Source organism: Penicillium griseofulvum (genome assembly GCF_001561935.1).
Source record: "Penicillium griseofulvum strain PG3 chromosome Unknown contig_84, whole genome shotgun sequence".
Taxonomy (NCBI): Eukaryota; Fungi; Ascomycota; class Eurotiomycetes; order Eurotiales; family Aspergillaceae; genus Penicillium; species Penicillium griseofulvum.
Genome location: NW_024467475.1, coordinates 390281 through 407278, shown reverse-complemented (window position 1 = coordinate 407278; position 16998 = coordinate 390281). Strand labels below are relative to the sequence as shown.

The window sequence follows — 16998 nt, the reverse complement described above, 5'->3', positions numbered from 1 at the left end:
ACGTCCCTACATTCATGCACCCAAGGTAAGGAAAATGAATGACTTGTTTAGCATCTCACGCTTATATGTCGTCTAGGCCCTCTCAAACGATCATCGACCATCTCCCGCATGCGGAGTTTTACGTATGGTGAGTATTCCCTTATTAGACAAGGTGTGAAGCATCTCATCGCCTGACTTCATTTTCTCTTAGGCCGGGGTTTCGTGAGCACTTATTTGTGTGGCCACAGAAATATTCGCAGGACAAATGTCTTGCCTATATGGGCTCTTGTTTTCGATTTTCCTCTCCCTCGGACCCACAAAGCCTATACGCCTGGAATCCGCGAACCGGCTTATATACTTTTTCAACGGAATTTACCAAGCGACTGAAGGATTTGCGGTGCTGGACGGTTGAACGACGTTTCTTTGATGTTTATCCAGAGCTTGAAGGGGAAATACCGACGTACAATGGTGGGCTAGTGGCTCTCGCAGACGTGGGTCTTCTGCCGCTAGAAGCATGGCACACGAGTCAGCAAGAGCCGCACGATCAATGTCATGAAAATGAAACATTTGCTGCTTATTGAGTCTAACACTTGGAATTGATTCTGACTCTACGCGCACTCATAAAAGTGGCATCTCAGAGAGGAAAGCCCTTGAACATCAAATACACTAAAGTTAGGATATTATCATCTCTTTATTCAAACTGAAAGTCCATGAGTTCTTTTTCCCCTTCCTCGCCCACTTAGGTTATTGAAATTCGAGAATCGCCACGCCAGATTCACCATTCCGCCAAGACCGGTTACCATTTGATGATGCTGATATTCGGGCCGTGAGATCATGTCGCCCGATCCGGCCAATATCCCAAATGAAAGAATCTGCAGGGCTATGTACCATCTCCAGGCTCCCTATGTCAATCAGATTGAGCAACCAAAGAACATTCGCCCCCTAAAGGGGTGTTTGAAATGAGGGACTCGGCATAAAACGTGCCTCTTACAAAGTAGATGAAATTGCTTGCATGGCACCAACTCAAGATCAGCCGAATGAAAACATTTCATGGCGTGTCCTTGTTGGTACAATTGTCAGCATTGTCCCTGCTACCATTTGCGTGATCTTGCGGTTTGTTGCCCGCAAGGTTGCCAGTGCTGGCCTATGGTGGGATGACTATACCATTGCAGTATCGCTGGTAAGTGATACTTGAGCTCTGCTATCTTGATCTTACAAAGGACACAAAAGTTAATAGGGCTAGGTGGTGAACTGGGCTATGGCTGCTTTACGATGGGCACAGATCCCGTTATACGATTATGGTCGTCACGCTCAATACGTATCGCCTGAGAAGCGTAAGGGATTTGGAAAGGTATTGTATCGGATCTGCCTATTAATTGCAATATCTAACAAGCACGCAGAGTTTCATGGCTGTCCAACTTCTATACTTTATCAATGCCATCATTACCAAATCATCTCTGCTGCTTCTATTCTACCGCATTTTCGGTATTGTCAGAGGCTTTCGCTGGGTCCTCTTGGCCTCTGCCTTTCTGATCTTTGCCTACTTTGTCGCATGTTCGATTACTTCAATTGTGGGATGTTCGCCAGTATCCAAAGCGTGGAATTCGGGCCAACCAGGTCACTGCATCAATGAAGTACAATTCTTCCGCTGGAATGGCGTCGGAAACATGATCCTCGATTTTCTGGTGCTCTGTCTCCCATTTCCGATGGCCTGGCGGCTGAATACAACGACCCGACAAAAGTTCATTCTAACCTGTATCTTCCTACTTGGTGGTTTGTGGGTTTCCTTAGCATCTCAAGATGGGATATATTACTAACTATGCACTAGTGTCTGCATCGTCTCAATTCTCCGCATTGTCAGTTTCGAGTCAGCAGTCGTTAGTGACCCTACCTATACAAGTATTGGCCCGGCAACTTGGTCCTCGGTTGAGCAATCGGTGGGGATAATATGCGCCTGTCTTCCAACGCTTCGGCCCCTCTTCCGGCGTTTCTATGGTGCATCAAGGGCAGCCTCGATTAGAGATAATAGTTCTACTTTTGATTCCCAGGATCGGTCCTCGCTGTCTGGCCGAATGTCGCATTGCGATGAAGCAACTGGCATTATGGGCTCTGCTTCGCCGCAGCACCGGATGCGTCGTGCTTCCTCACACGAGCTAGACGAGTTACAGGGTGTTTATGGCAGTCGAACATTTGATGAAACTAATGAGCGTCCCGATTCACAATTCTCACAGACGAATGGGATGAACAGGCCAGTCTCTGTAGCTAGATCCTTTGGATGATTTTACCAGGGGTTCTTGGTGTTATAGTGATCATTTAGTGTGATACCCTTTCGCAAAGATATATATCATTGTTACATTTTATTTATTATATTCGAAGGATACTTATAGAGTAATGATCTTCCTATTATCTATCAGAAGCTATATTATCCCAAAAAGAGTCAACAATACAAATGGTGAAAATATGTTTGTGGAAAAAGCTCAACTATAACTCCTTAAATTCAACACCTCATAAATCTGGCACCAACGATTCCCTTCGAATACCCATCATCTTTCTTTTATTAGCGAATTATTTTGATTTATTTTGATTCGGAGAAAAAGCCCCATAATGAACTTTCTAACCGACTTTCTGTTTACTATAAGCTACCGCAAGGCTGGATTCATCCAAGCGCACTGAAGTTAGTCGCGTGCTGGATGATCGGCATGTTTTCAGCGCAGATGCTTTCAGCCTTGTTGTACGGAGTACCCCATACGCAACATAGCTATTGTTCGTTCGGTCTTTCATGACAGAATGCTCAACCGATCCATTTACTTCAATGATGCTTGCTACCAATATTTTGCCTGCTCTCCTCGTATCGTCCCTGCTAGGACTCGCATCGGCGACTTCGCCGAACTTGAATTTATTTGCCTACGGCAATCCGGGACCCTTGCTTGGCACGTCTTTCGGCATTCCAGGAGCGAATGCGACTTTCGACTATGTAGTCGTGGGCGGAGGCAATGCCGGGCTCACCATCGCAAGCCGTCTGGCAGAGAATCAAACAGTAAGCGTTGCAGTCATCGAGGCGGGCGGCTTCTATGAAACCGACAATAGCAATTACTCCGTTGTCCCTGGTTATTCCAGCTATTACACAGGCTCAGACCCGGCAGACTACCAGCCGCTCATCGACTGGGGTTTCAGTACGAAGCCTCAGCCTGGGGCAGGAGGTCGGGTCTTGCATTATGCCCGAGGCAAGACCCTGGGAGGGTCTTCGGCTAGGAACTACATGCTCTACCAGAGGCCGACGGTGGACAGCATGCAGCGCTGGGCCGATGAGGTAGATGATCAGAGCTATACTTTCGAGCATTTATTGCCCTATTTCAAAAAGTCTACTCACTATACGCCTCCCAACCAAGAGTTACACAACAATTCCACGAACAGCCAGACTCCAGATGCGTTTACTCCCACAGGCGGACCGCTAGAAGTGTCCTTTAGCAATGCCGTGAACGCGTTTGCAACATGGTGCCAGAAGGCATTTATTGCCATCGGAATGGAGCAGATTGATGGATTCAACAGTGGTGGACTGCTTGGATCTGCCTTTGCGACCTTCACCATCGACCCGCGAAACGCACATCGCTCCAGCTCCGAGTCGAGCTTCCTTCAGGCCGTGTTAAGCAAAGGCGTCGCGCCCATGGTGTACAAGAACACCATGGCACAAAAGATCTTATTTGACAGCGATAACAAGCGCGCAACAGGGGTTCAAGTGTCGACTGAAGGCACATTTGGCACCGGGTCGGTCAATTTTACACTCCACGCTCGCACCCAAGTCATTCTATCAGCAGGTGCCTTCCAATCTCCTCAGCTACTGATGGTCTCGGGCATTGGACCCTGCGACCATCTACGTAGCTTTGATATCCCCTGTATCAAAAACCTCCCAGGCGTGGGCCAAAATATGCAAGACCACCCAATCTTCGGGACAGCGCATCGCGTGAACGTTCTCACAGCTTCAGCCTCAGCCAACAACGCAACTCTGGCAGCACTTGGTGTGAGGCAGTACATACAAAATGCCACAGGGGCTCTTTCTATCTTTGGGCCAGGCTATTACGGCTGGGAGAAATTGCCCCACCCATTCCGCTCAAACCTGACTCGCGAATCTCGTCAAGCCCTATCGAGTTTCCCATCAGACTGGCCGGAACTAGAATGGTTACCCATCAGTGCGTTCAACGGTGATAACTCCAACAAAGTCACGGCTGATCCGAAGGATGGACATCAATATGCAACGCTCAGTGGAGCATTGATTACTCCTCTATCTCGCGGTTCAGTCCGTCTCGCTGGCCCCAGCATGAACACTCCGCCCTTGATTGATCCGCAATGGTTTACAGACCCAACCGATATGGATCTTGCTATTCAAGCTGTCAAGCGGCAGCGCCAGATTTGGGTGGAATTGGCTAAGCTAGGCGTGGCCGAGCACGAGGAGTATTTCCCAGGCTTCAATGTTTCCACTAATGCTCAGATTCGTGAATTCATTCATCAGAGTATGACTACTGTTTACCATGCATCAGCGACATGCAAAATGGGACGAAAGAACGACACGATGGCTGTGGTTGACAGCCATGCAAATGTTTATGGTGTGCAGGGGTTAAAAATTGTCGATGCCAGCAGTTTCCCATTTCTCCCACCAGGTCATCCCCAATCTATTGTGTACGCATTTGCTGAGAAGATTGCGGATGAGATATTGGGCTTTGTTGGATGAAACTCAGCGTGGTATCCCAAGCACTGGGAAGACGCTATGTATAGATGACCTACACTGATGCAATAAAGAGATCTTCTGAAAAAAAAATTCAAACTATAGAATACAATGCATACAGAGAACAGCCCAAATCCATCTATCTGTACAATATGCCGCAGAGATATCAATGCATCGCGGCATGACAATTACCAACAGCCCAAAAGATCAGACAGTATCTCGACTAGTACTATGAATACCTCGAACCACTGCCGGATCATGATGATCACATTTTCACCTGAAAAAAGGTTCTCCCAAACACCGAACAAACCAGCTATGACCGGGGTTCAATTACTGAGCTGTCCTCCGAGTCTTCCACGATCACCGCGCCTTCCGCCAACAACTCATCTGGCGTCTTTACCCGCACATCCATGACACGCATGAGCGTGTAGCGGTGCTTGCTCTTGGCCTGCTTAACGTGCCTTTGTCTCCGCTTCGTCTTCTCCTTGATGCGCAGCGGCTCCGAGTCCACACCCGTTACACGAACCCGACACTCGTAAATACGCTCGTCGATAGTTGGTGAGCCCTTCATTGTGAAGTCACGAGATCCAAGTGCGGAAGCACGGTTGAACCGCAGAATATCACCCGCCTTAACATTGGGCATGAGGAAGGGCAACCGAATGTGATCACCTTCTGTCAAGAGGTATGGTCGTGCGTGCAGTTGAGCGACGAGATAGTGCGGCTTCTGGCCAGCAAGGTGGGGGAGCTGTGACATGAGTGATTTTGTCACTTTAAGGGGGGAGGTGAAAGTCGGAGCAACGGGTTGCTTTGCAATGGGGACGTGTGCGCGTGTTTGGGGTGTCATGGTGTTTTCGTCGAAGTGGGAGACCTTGACCTGAGTCTTCGGTTGGGTATCTTGCGCCCGGGGAGAGGCACTGAGAGGTGATTCGGGATGACTAGATGGCGATTGGCTGTGAGGTTGTGCCGAATTCATCAAAGATGCACTTTGGTGAAGGCATGCCCGTTGCTGCAGGGGAGCTGCGGATGAGATTGTAGACGGCGCAGTCCAGCGCAGTTCGGAGGCGAGGCTCCGTAGAACAGAGCGTGAGAACATGTTGATGGACCCCTTGCCAATGCTCAATGATCGAGAGTGGAAGTGGTTCGCGGTGGTTGATATTCAAGATAGAACAGTGGCTTCCCCGTAACTAGAGAAATTCACTACTTGCGCAAATGGCCGCTTTGTCACCCGTAGTATCACGTGATAATTGCAATCAAAGCTTCAGATGGAGATTTGTAGATAGCAGAAACAGATATTGTGTTGTAGAGTTATATAAAACGGCCTCATACCATTCTAATTTCGAGCCGCTACTTTTTTACGTCCAACTCAAATATTCTTAAGCCCTTCTTTTAATATCTGCAAGTTGAAATCCGACCTTACCGATAAGGCGCATCACGTGCCTCACTATCTTTTCCGCATCACAACTTTTTCGGTCTCGATTAGATCTTCAAGCCAAGAACTTCATCACCCATTCACCGCGTGTTGTTCATTATTCGTTCATCATGGTAAGTTATTGATGATTTCCTGATCTCTCAATGTCCAATTCCATCAATTTGCTAACGTTTTTCCCTACCTACAGCCTCAGAACGAGTTCGTCCCTCCCCGCCAGCCACCACCCGATACGATCTCCAACTGACATTTTTCCACCAGGTACATTGAGCGCTGGCAGAAGCAGCATGGTAAGCGCCTCGACCACGATGAGCGCATGCGCAAGCGCCAGGCTCGTGAAGGACACAAGCAGTCCCACGATGCCCAGAACCTGCGTGGTCTGCGGGCCAAGCTGTACCAGCAGAATCGCCACAAGGAGAAGATTCAAATGAAGAAGCGCATCAAGGCCCAGGAGGAGAAGAACGTCAAGTCCGCCGCTCCCGACGAGCCTTCCAAGACTCCTCTGCCCCAGTACCTGCTCGATCGCTCGCAGGAGACCAACGCCAAGGCCCTCTCCAGTGCTATCAAGAACAAGCGTAATGAGAAGGCTGCTAAGTTCGCTGTCCCTCTGCCTAAGGTCAAGGGTATCAGTGAGGAGGAGATGTTCAAGGTTATCAACACCGGAAAGAAGACCCACAAGAAGGCCTGGAAGCGTATGATCACCAAGCCTACTTTCGTTGGAAACGACTTCACCCGTCGTCCCGTCAAGTACGAGCGGTTCATTCGTCCCATGGGTCTGCGTTACAAGAAGTGCAATGTTACACAGTATGTATTATCTTTCGGGAGAGAATTCCCGCCCTTGGGTTTATTTTGGTTGGATATCGTATATTGACATTTTCTTCAGTCCCGAGCTGGCTGTCACCGTGCAACTCCCCATCCTGTCTGTCAAGAAGAACCCTCAGAACCCTCTCTATACCCAGCTGGGTGTCTTGACCAAGGGAACAATCATTGAAGTCAACGTCTCCGAGTTGGGTCTTGTTACCACCTCCGGTAAGGTTGTCTGGGGTAAATGGGCCCAGGTTACCAACACCCCCGAGAACGACGGTTGTGTTAATGCGTGAGTTGCCTTCATCATTCCTATTAATTTATCCCTAATTAACCTCCAATAGGGTCCTTCTTGTCTAAATTGACCACAAGCACTTCCTCTACATTCCCGGCAGGCGCATCCGCCTGTCTTCGATACCTCCATGTCCAGGCAGTTCTATATTTCCCTTTCTTGATACATACAGTCTATCAAGACTGTTCTATTCTTGGGCGGTGTTAATGGCGCAAAGTCAAGTCCATTGATTTCAAACGAAAAGTATTCCGTATGTTTGGCTTCTGAATGGACATAGCTAGTTTTTAGATAGTATCAGGCATTTATCAACTATGATTTTATGAAGACAAGCAGCATCTCCGTTGCACGCCAGATAGATATTGTATGGTATCATAAGACCATGGATCAAAAGGCTTGATCCAAATCCCAAGTGGCTCTCAAGACGAGAAATACAGTATACCAGTAATAAGACAGGCAAAGGTTGTTAATTAAACATCCTAACCAAACGGGGACTTATTGTCACTCCAAGAATACTGATACTGAAACAGTATCCTTCCGGATGTAAGAGAAAATATGAAAAGGCTAATGAAATCATGTACTGGAATGAAAATCCACACGCTGCGCTGAAACCGAGATTCATCAAGAAATACCCACCACAAGGCAACATGGCTGGGTCAGACACCCCGAAGGATGATGCAGAAAGAGGAGAAGAGACAATGCAAAGAAACACAGACAGTGAGATATCTCGCAAATTAACCAAGACCCAGACAGAAAAATATTAACACATCCAACACCAGTCATTAAGTCGTTCTAACCAAAAAGGGAACTTGAGAAAACGCCGACGAGGCAGTCAAGACAAAGGAAATAAAGTGGAAGGAGTGTTTGGGTGTTGTCATGCGCTTTCTTCTTCAAGGGCTGCTTTGATTTTTGCAAAGAAGCCTGCAGGCCATGCGGCTAGCTCCTCTTCTCTGGGTACACCGCGGACCTTGCAGTGGTTGACGACATTAGCCAGGATACGGCCAAGCATATCCTGAGTGACTGGAACAGCACCCTCAAGCTGGGCATCGGGGTGCAAGAATGGATCGCGCGGGCCAAGCATCTCTTCGATAGTTGGTCGGAGAGTCTGGTCGCGCTGCAGACAGCGCTTGAGGGTTCGTACAAGGCCAGGAGGCACTGGAACGCCACCGACGCCAAAGGCCGGGAAATCGATTTGTACACGGGGGTTGGGGATGGCCATGATGCGTTCATAATATTTGGCGATCTTGGCGAATGGTGGTTGTCCGTAGACCATCTTGTACAGAATGCAACCTAAACTCCAGACATCGCTGGGTTTTCCTAATTTCATAACTTTTCCGACACTTGCAGGCAGACCAAGGGATACGTTGGAATCGACCAATGCTTCAGGGGACATATAATTTGGTGTGCCGACTTGCTGTTCACGATGAACGTTGACTGTGTTATCTTGGATCGCATTTGCAATTCCAAAGTCGATAAGCTTCAACCGGCCTTGAACCATAAGGAAGTTGGCCGGCTTCAAATCCGAGTGGACAATGTTGTACTCGTGGACAGCTTGGACACATTCGAGCATCTCCTTCCAATAAAATCGGGTAAAGTTGATGTCAAAAACAGCATCTTCGGCATTTAAACGGTATGTGAGAATCTTTTCAAGATCAGACTCTCCAATCTCCATAAGCACACTAAGAGCATGCTTGTCATTGTTCAGTTCCCAGTCAAACAAGCGCACCACACGGTCCACATTCTCCAACCTTTTCAACAGGTCGATCTCGCCCTTATATCCAGTCAAAGTCACTGGATCGACATCTTCAAGATTGACACGCTTAAGAGCGAAGATCTTGTAATTCTCTGCCATCACTCGATAAACACGCGAGCTGCCGCCTCGACCAATGCAGTCGAGTCGAGTGAAATGCTTGCCATTAATCGAAACCTGGCTCCTCTTTTTTCGTGATTGTGATGTCGATGCGCCTGCTGTTGAAGTAGCAGTCTCAAGTACCGACATCTTCGGAGGAGGAGGAGCGGCCCTATGAGGAGTGTTACTGCTCCGGGTGGCAAGTATTTTTCGCGCAGAGTTGGTTGCCGGAGTCTCCGCTGCATCTTTCTTCTCGGAGTCGTAAACAACATTATACTTTTCGGGCTTATCTAACACACTCAATCCTTGGGGTTTTGTGCGCCGGAAAGTTGGTGGTGGTTCATTCTCTTGGTCACGGACCGAGGGCAAAGCCGGTATTGAAGGAACTTTGAATACAGGTTGTTCCTTCGCCATCGAGGATTTGGAAGACATTTCTGATGAAGCAGGTGTGGACTTTGAGCCGTACGATTTTGGCGAAGATGGCCTCGAAAACGGTCCTTCAACCTCAGCAGGGCGGAGAGGATATTCCCGTCGATTGGAGTCACGGACGAGAGGCGGACTTGGGTCAGCCCATGACACCTTGGGGGATGAAGGTTTTGCTAGGTTGCGAGGTCGGTAATCGGCATTCTCCTCCTCTCCTTCCACGTCCTCCTGGACGCCGTCGGCCGAGAGGTATTGGTGATTTTCCTCGTTACTTTCCTCACTCTGACGGCGTAGGACGCCTCTCCGGGCAGGACCGTTCAAGAAAGTGCCAGCAAGTCGACCAACACGCTTAACGCGCAGAGAGCTATGTGGAGCGACCTCTTCGCCGCCATGGCCCCGCAATACGGAAGAAGGGGCATATCGTAAGGCTGGATCATCGTCATATTGCGATTTCCGATCACTATCTGAGCGACCTACACTACCATACTCGTCACCCGAATTGCGTTCCGATGAACGATTTCCCGAGGGTGAGGCAGAGGCGGGGGATCGAGTATTGCTGCGTGAAGCATTAATACGAACACTGCGTTGGCGCGGGGCGGGAGTGATAAAATCACTTGGGGGGCTGTGGTGCTCTGGTTCTGCGCTCTGGCTATTTGATAGCGGGGAGCCTTCGCGTGAGAATCGAGAACCTGATGAGATGGCTGCTATGCGAACGACTCTTGGAGCAGGGCTACCATTAGATGAGTCGTGTGGGGACGAATTCCGGGGTGAGCGGCTTTGCTGTCTTGTTCCAATTCGAGGCTCGTGTATGTGTGCCTTTTGTAGATGAGGCGAAGAACCCAATCCATCTCCATGCAACAATGCTTTTACAGAAGCACTGAATTTGGGTTCCGGGACCTCTTCGTCGGAGCTATCACCCGAATAATGTTTGGATACAGCCGGTGATGGAGATACCCGTCTGGAACCCGAACGTGAAACCGCGGATCGGGACATCGGTCGGGGTGGCTGCCGGTACAGCTCGCTGTATGCTGGGAGGGAATTCGGGGACTCCATGGCGATAATACCTACATTGAAGTCGTGAATCAATGTGGCCCCTCCAAAGTTGTCGATTGTTTTGTTGATCCTGGAGAAAGCCCAGTCTTGAGGTTTCGTCGCGGGCGCGCTATACAGTCACGTGTTTGGTGTTGCTACGGTAACGTCGACACCACAACATACCAGAGAACATTGAAAGAATTAACTCTGAATTTGTCGAAAATCGCAGAACATAAAGGATGGACACAAATATAAGCTAATAATATCTCAGTGTACTCCGGTAACAGTGGTCTTGCGCCTCAAGTGCTTAGAAGGACCCTACAGATTACTCCGTACATATCCGGATAACCTCCACTTCTATACATCTACGGGTCTATAGACTACTAGACTAAACGTGGTAATGCTGTCATACTCCCGAAGCGCTTAGGGGGAATATGATATGAATTTATGTTTCTATTAAGATTCAGCATCATTTCATGGTAGTGCTAGTATATGGTAGTCATCCATTAGGGCAGATATATATACTTCAAGAGCAAAACATGAAGAAGCAGCTTAGCATACAAATCTTTTCTATTCATATTTAGAAAGATACAAGAAAGAGAAACGTCTACGGAGTATATTTACCTAAATAGGGAATTGATACTCGCACCGCCCCTGACTTTCAGTACCGCCTTCCTGATTAGATTTCTGCCATGTATTCTGCCACCACTATGTTGTATAATAATTCCAGTTTACATAGTAAAAAGACCTGCATTTTGATCACAAAAATGCATTTCTCCATGATTACTGCCCATACTCTACAAATTGCCTATTCTCTCACTTAGGAACCCTCCCCATCCACGCCCACGCCCGCGTCCCCGCCTCCTGGGTAAGCACATACATCACATCTTCCGACTGCTATGTTGTATACTATAACACTATTATTGATTCTATACAAAGTGGTGATAGATGACGCCATAATCTGCAGTTTTTCAAAGGGTCTCCCTTCCAGTTTACCAGCAAAATCAATTCATAGCACTACCAAAATTACTGATTTCGAGAATCTAAAATATGCATTTTAATAGCCGATGTCTAATTCATATAAATCAATATAGTAAATCCAACCGATTTATCTCGATTTCCAGGTAAGAAAGTAGGATAATAAACTATCAGTTTATGGGGTAAAAACATAGGGATATATATATATTTATACGAATTAGACCTCGACGATTGAAATGCATATTTTAGATCCTCGAAATTAATATATTTAGTAGTGCTCTAAGTTAATTATGCTGGTAAACTTTGTAAAAGGTAAACAACTCGATATCTAGTCACAATATATATCTCTCGATTTACATATCGAATTGCTTCAACTTTTCACTAACTCAATTTTTTTTTTTCATTTACTACCATAGTGGAACACTAATCTACTATCAACCTATCTATTGGCCTTTTTCTCTCTCGGTTTATATCTAATTTACTAGTACTATGTAGATACATAGTAGTAAATAATCAGTTGTCGATACATAGTGGTGGTAAGAAAAGCAGTACAATACTGGTAAGATCGCGGTAAGAGAGATAGCAGAGAAGAAACAAAAAGGAGAGGGGTGTCTTGAGGATCTCGGGAAATTCACAGCTGATTCGACAATGTCTCTCAGCCTTTTCCCCATCAGGCCTCAAATACTATGGTGCCTGATATGCTTTGGCATGGCATTACGTGACTTCGATCCTGGCCAAGGGGAACGTTTTGTGAAACGAAGTTGTGTCCTTAACGCGGTGGCTTCGATTCTTTGTGAGCAATGTTTCTCCGATCGGTGCCTTTGTGAAACTGTCAGTGTTCATGGTTAATTCTTCAAGGATCAAGACTGATTCGTGTAGGTTCCGGCTGGGATGATCGGCGACGTAGAGGATCTTGTGAAACACCTAGGTTTAGCGAGGCATTTTTGGCGGCCTGACACTGAGCTCGGTGACTGGGGGCAGTTTGTACAGGCCGACATCGCTCTTGCAACAGGAGATTTAGCTCATGCATTTGATACAGTCGTGAAGGCACATCGTAGCCATTTCCGACTTGATGGGATGCGGAGGGACGAGGTAGTAAGGACGGGTACGTTCAGCTGTGGGTGATTCGTGATTACTGAACCGGAGTATTCACATATACGTTTCTACGACGAGTATGTGTCTTGTCGTCGACAGGATGCAGCGTCTTATCCCGATTACTGTCTAGGTATAGGAGATTTTGGACGTGTACTCAGATCACTTCAAGGAGACATCGGGTTCGTTAACTAAAAATAAACGGAGTTTACATTATTAAAAACGATATAGAACACTGCCTATCAAAAATAATATAATGTTAGAAACTATTTATTAAGGTTGAAATCTGTACCGGTGGCTTTTCGTACCTTATTTTCTCTTTGTTGGGAAGATGACTGGTGCACAGGGGAGGATGCAGGTCAGAACTATGGGTGATGTGGTGCGTAAGATGTTTACATATGAGTTATCTTACATAGCCAGATGGCATTTGCATTGCCATAACCTTGGGAAATATTTATTCATTAATACATCGGGTCTCTCTCAAAACTCTAGGGCCTAAGAAATACACCTCCATATATTGCAATAAAGTACCCGGTCATCATTGGAAGCCAGCATGAAGATTCATTCAAAACGAGGCTCTAATATGTGCGTTTCTCGTGCCAATACCATACAGTGTTATGGAAGATACGTTTGACCCAAAGTCAATAGCAAGCAGCTATATCTTACATACAAAGGTGAATTTCTTGAACCAGCCCATCCATAAATCAAAGCTTCGGGACCTGTGAAGTTGTTAGACAGTCCACCTTCCCCAGTAAGCGTTCCTAGATACTAACCTCGAAAGAACGGAACTCGGGATAGTTCTTCGAACCACCCTTGGCACACTTTCCATCCTGGAGGGAATATCCTTCACCCTTGCAGTCCTTTCCAACATATGCGGTCAGGGTGTAGCCATTGCTGGCAACGTCGACTGATTTGATAGCAACGCTGCTATCAAAGTTCTGACAGCTGACTGGCTTATCAAGACTTTCCTCGCCAGTCAGGGTTTTGCAGTTGGCATCGGTGTAATAGGAGATATCCCAGTAGGCCGAGGCTGAGAAGGCGGCGGAGAGGAGGACGGCGAGGCTGGAGATACGCATTGTGATGGAAATGATATGATGAGGGCTGTTTGTTTTGAAGATATGGATAGTTCTTCTACTTTGGAGGACAAAGGCGAGATATTTATATGTTTTGGCTTGACAGAAGTACAAAGCTTTTGTCAGGAGCGTGAATAATGATAGAGGCAAGGCTATGGGGGCAAGGCTGAGGCTACGGAGACAAGGCTGAAGCTGTGGGGACAATTCTGCGAGGACAAGGCTCCGAGTAGACCTCCGCACCAGCCTAGCAATGATCTACAACATATCTGCATGGTGACAACAGTTCCCAGTATCCGATTTCCGGTATCGACTCCTACAGATTGATTGGCTCGGGCTCCGTGGATGTTTGGTGTCTCGGTCACTCGGGTGCTCTGGTTCGGTAGCTCGCTACTGCCCGAATAGTACAGGACTCGACTGCCAGGGCCCAACCCAACCCAACCCGGCTTTGGGCCCGGTCCTTAGGCCCACCGGTGGGCTATGGGCCTAGGGTAGAAGCCCACTAGGCTTCAGTGGGGTCCTAATGGGCCCCAGGCAGTACAAACATGCTAAGAATCTAGGTACAGTACTAAGTAAAGTTGAACCATCCCTTTTCTATCTTTTTAATTACTTTTCGTTTTGCCTATATTTCTAGGCCTTATCTCTAAGGTAATATTCTATTTTAAATGATTTAGAGCTTATTATTAGTAAGTTCTTAGTATCACGTTTAAAAAGACGAACAATCGCGTTTTTAGAATTATAGACACTAGAAAGTAGTGGTACCCCTTTCTCTAACATAATCTGGTATACGTTGGACCGCCTGGGCAACTGGCGACTTCGACGCCTTAGGAGTCAGGCGACCAGCTACGGCGTTCGCGAACAACCATGAATGCAGTTTGGTCACCGCGGTATCTATCTCGCGTTTATTCAACATAAACCTTCCTTCCTACCCTCACCTCAGATTATTGCAAAAATGGCGTCTAGTGTGGATGCCAAGCTCATGAGGCGGACTAAGTTCCCCCCTGAGTTCAATAAGAAGGTGGATATGACCAAGGTTAATATTGAGGTTATGAAGAAGTAAGTGACTTTCCCCGGCGTTTTTTCGGTATCTCCGACTGACATTGCTTTTTCCCCCACTGTAGGTGGATCGCAAGTCAAATCTCCAAGATATTGGGAAACGAGGATGATGTCGTTATCGAGCTCTGTTTTGCTCATCTGGAGGGACCACGCTACGTTCGTTAGCCCGATATCTAGCGTATCGACCCTAGTTTGCTGACACCTGGTTCTGGTTCTAGCCCGATATCAAATCTCTCCAAATCCAACTCACCGGATTCCTAGACAAAGATACCCCCAAGTTCTGCCAAGAGCTGTGGTCGTTGTGTCTAAGTGGCCAGGCCAATCCACAGGGCGTTCCGAAGGAGCTCTTAGAGGCTAAGAAGCTTGAACTCATACAAGAGAAGGTGATTGTAAGCGTGCCTTCAATCTCGGATATTTTCTAATCATATAACGATATAGCTTGAGGCCGAAAAAGCTGCCGAAGCACTCCGACGCCAAAGGGAGCAAGACCAAAACCGCGAACGAGAGTTGGACGACGTGAGACGGCGCGAACGACCAGACCACGGACGTGGAGGAAGAGGCGGTGATCGCGGGAGCCGTGGAGGTCGATTCGGAGGACGAGACTTCAACAGACGACCTTCGCCTCCTGGAGATCGAGACCGCAGCCGAGACCGCAGCCGAGACAAATTCCGCGAACCACCATCTCGACGTGACTTCGACTCCTACGTGCCATCTGGTAGTCGTCGCGGCCGCCGTCCATCTAGATCTCCCCACGGTACCCGTTCTCCATCTCGGTCCCCAAAGCGATTGTCACCATCTCGCCGAGACCGCGACGAGCCACGCCACAGGCGACGCGAACGCCGTCCCCGTTCCCCAAGCAACTCAGTATCTCGCGAGCGACGCAACCGCGGAGGAACTAGAAGACGTAGCAGTCCGGACTACGGTGACCGTGTTAAAGCAAGACCCATTTCCCGCAACCGTTCCCCTCGCTCACGTTCCCCCAGAGGAGACCGCCGCCGACGAAGCTCCGTCTCTCGCAGCCGCAGTGTATCCTCGTCGCCTCACCGTGACCGGCGCCGGGCAGACTCCCTCAACTCCGTATCTTCCGCGATTTCCCGCCGCTCATCTGGTCACTATGCCCGAGACCGCGATTCTCGTCGCTTGAGCCGCAGTCCTGACAGTGCCGGTACACGTGATCATAATGAGAGCCGTCGACGCCGCAGCCCCAGCGGTGGTCGGAGCCGTAGCCGTAGCCGCAGTCCCAAGGACATTGACGTTAAGCGGCGCCGCTCTATGGAAATTTACAACCCTGATGAGAAACGACGCAAGATGGCTGATGAGAACGAGGACTCCAGCCGACCCCCGTCGAAAGCTGATGACAGTGAGACAAAAACAAAAGATGCCCAGCAGGTTGGTCATTGAGAATTGAGATTCCTGGTCCAATTACAGCCTGTATTCTTTACCACCCAGATTCAATTCCTACTTAATGTTCGTCTCAAATTTCACATGTCATGTTGTTTCTCAATTTCCTGTTTTGAGTTGGATACTAACAATACTCAGACCAAGAAAAGGCTTTCTGAGTGGGTGAATTCAACCGAATTTCGTCTAAAATTACTTCGTGAGAGATGCCTTGCCATGCGTCGCTCCGAAAAGCCGGGAAGTGCCTCACAGCCAAAGCAGGACTAAACGAGAGCAGCAGAAACCAGTAGGAGGGATTGACACTGACCGTGTGTGACTTGAACTTTGAGATTTATGCCAGCGAAATGTGTGTGTTTTAGCGATGTACATGTACTCTGTAACAATTCAACTAACTCTTTCTTTTTTTTAAAAAAAAAAAAAATAAAATCATAACTTTTCAGTTCAGATTTGAAGATCGACGACATATCGCCAGAATTGTCTTAAAAGCGTAAACATGGCACCAAGGTGCATTGAAGGGAAACAAGATATCTATACTCAAATCAATTAACGGATCTTTAGGATGTCGATATACGCAGGGATACGCTCTGTTCACGTCCAGGTGAATACAGAACCATACACAGGAACATGAGATATATATGGGATATACACGAACAGGGTCCCTCAATCTCCACACAAGCAGATTATGATTAGAATTAGATATCTACAGAGACTCTGGAGAGACAACAGATCACAGGATGTGGGATGAACGGGTATCTTGAGCATGGGCATCCACATTGGCATCCCACGTGTCGAAAAATCATCTTGTCATGAAGGAGTAAAGAGAGGAAATCAACAAAGTTGAAGGAAATTATATATGAGACCTCCTGGGGTCATGTCATGGCT

At 47.7% G+C, this 16998-nt stretch overlaps 7 protein-coding genes across 7 annotated transcripts; 4 read left to right on the top strand and 3 right to left on the bottom strand.

Annotated features, from left to right (window-relative positions):
• Positions 1 to 991: 991 nt before the first annotated feature.
• On the top strand, positions 992 to 2258 carry PGRI_047060 (uncharacterized protein; the record flags this gene model as incomplete). The annotated part of the gene is made up of 4 exons (XM_040792419.1): positions 992 to 1159; positions 1223 to 1330; positions 1380 to 1756; positions 1808 to 2258. The coding sequence occupies 4 exons, from the start codon at positions 992 to 994 to the stop codon at positions 2256 to 2258; spliced, it is 1104 nt and encodes a 367-aa protein (XP_040644386.1).
• A 533-nt stretch (positions 2259 to 2791) lies between these two features.
• On the top strand, positions 2792 to 4705 carry PGRI_047050 (GMC family oxidoreductase; the record flags this gene model as incomplete). The annotated part of the gene is made up of 1 exon (XM_040792418.1): positions 2792 to 4705. One exon carries the CDS (start codon positions 2792 to 2794, stop codon positions 4703 to 4705), a length of 1914 nt encoding a protein of 637 aa, XP_040644385.1.
• Positions 4706 to 5012: 307 nt separating this feature from the next.
• PGRI_047040 (mitochondrial 54S ribosomal protein bL21m) lies at positions 5013 to 5792 on the bottom strand (the record flags this gene model as incomplete). The annotated part of the gene is made up of 1 exon (XM_040792417.1): positions 5013 to 5792. One exon carries the CDS (start codon positions 5790 to 5792, stop codon positions 5013 to 5015), a length of 780 nt encoding a protein of 259 aa, XP_040644384.1.
• A 446-nt stretch (positions 5793 to 6238) lies between these two features.
• Positions 6239 to 7289, top strand: PGRI_047030 (rRNA-processing protein NSA2; the record flags this gene model as incomplete). Its single annotated transcript, XM_040792416.1, has 5 exons — positions 6239 to 6241; positions 6316 to 6326; positions 6387 to 6929; positions 7009 to 7221; positions 7274 to 7289. 5 exons carry the CDS (start codon positions 6239 to 6241, stop codon positions 7287 to 7289), a joined length of 786 nt encoding a protein of 261 aa, XP_040644383.1.
• An 803-nt stretch (positions 7290 to 8092) lies between these two features.
• On the bottom strand, positions 8093 to 10543 carry PGRI_047020 (serine/threonine/tyrosine protein kinase MPS1; the record flags this gene model as incomplete). The annotated part of the gene is made up of 1 exon (XM_040792415.1): positions 8093 to 10543. One exon carries the CDS (start codon positions 10541 to 10543, stop codon positions 8093 to 8095), a length of 2451 nt encoding a protein of 816 aa, XP_040644382.1.
• Positions 10544 to 13296: 2753 nt separating this feature from the next.
• On the bottom strand, positions 13297 to 13668 carry PGRI_047010 (uncharacterized protein; the record flags this gene model as incomplete). Its single annotated transcript, XM_040792414.1, has 2 exons — positions 13297 to 13311; positions 13366 to 13668. The coding sequence occupies 2 exons, from the start codon at positions 13666 to 13668 to the stop codon at positions 13297 to 13299; spliced, it is 318 nt and encodes a 105-aa protein (XP_040644381.1).
• A 946-nt stretch (positions 13669 to 14614) lies between these two features.
• On the top strand, positions 14615 to 16383 carry PGRI_047000 (PWI domain-containing protein; the record flags this gene model as incomplete). The annotated part of the gene is made up of 7 exons (XM_040792413.1): positions 14615 to 14718; positions 14784 to 14874; positions 14937 to 15107; positions 15157 to 15234; positions 15272 to 15795; positions 15870 to 16107; positions 16258 to 16383. 7 exons carry the CDS (start codon positions 14615 to 14617, stop codon positions 16381 to 16383), a joined length of 1332 nt encoding a protein of 443 aa, XP_040644380.1.
• Positions 16384 to 16998: the final 615 nt, after the last annotated feature.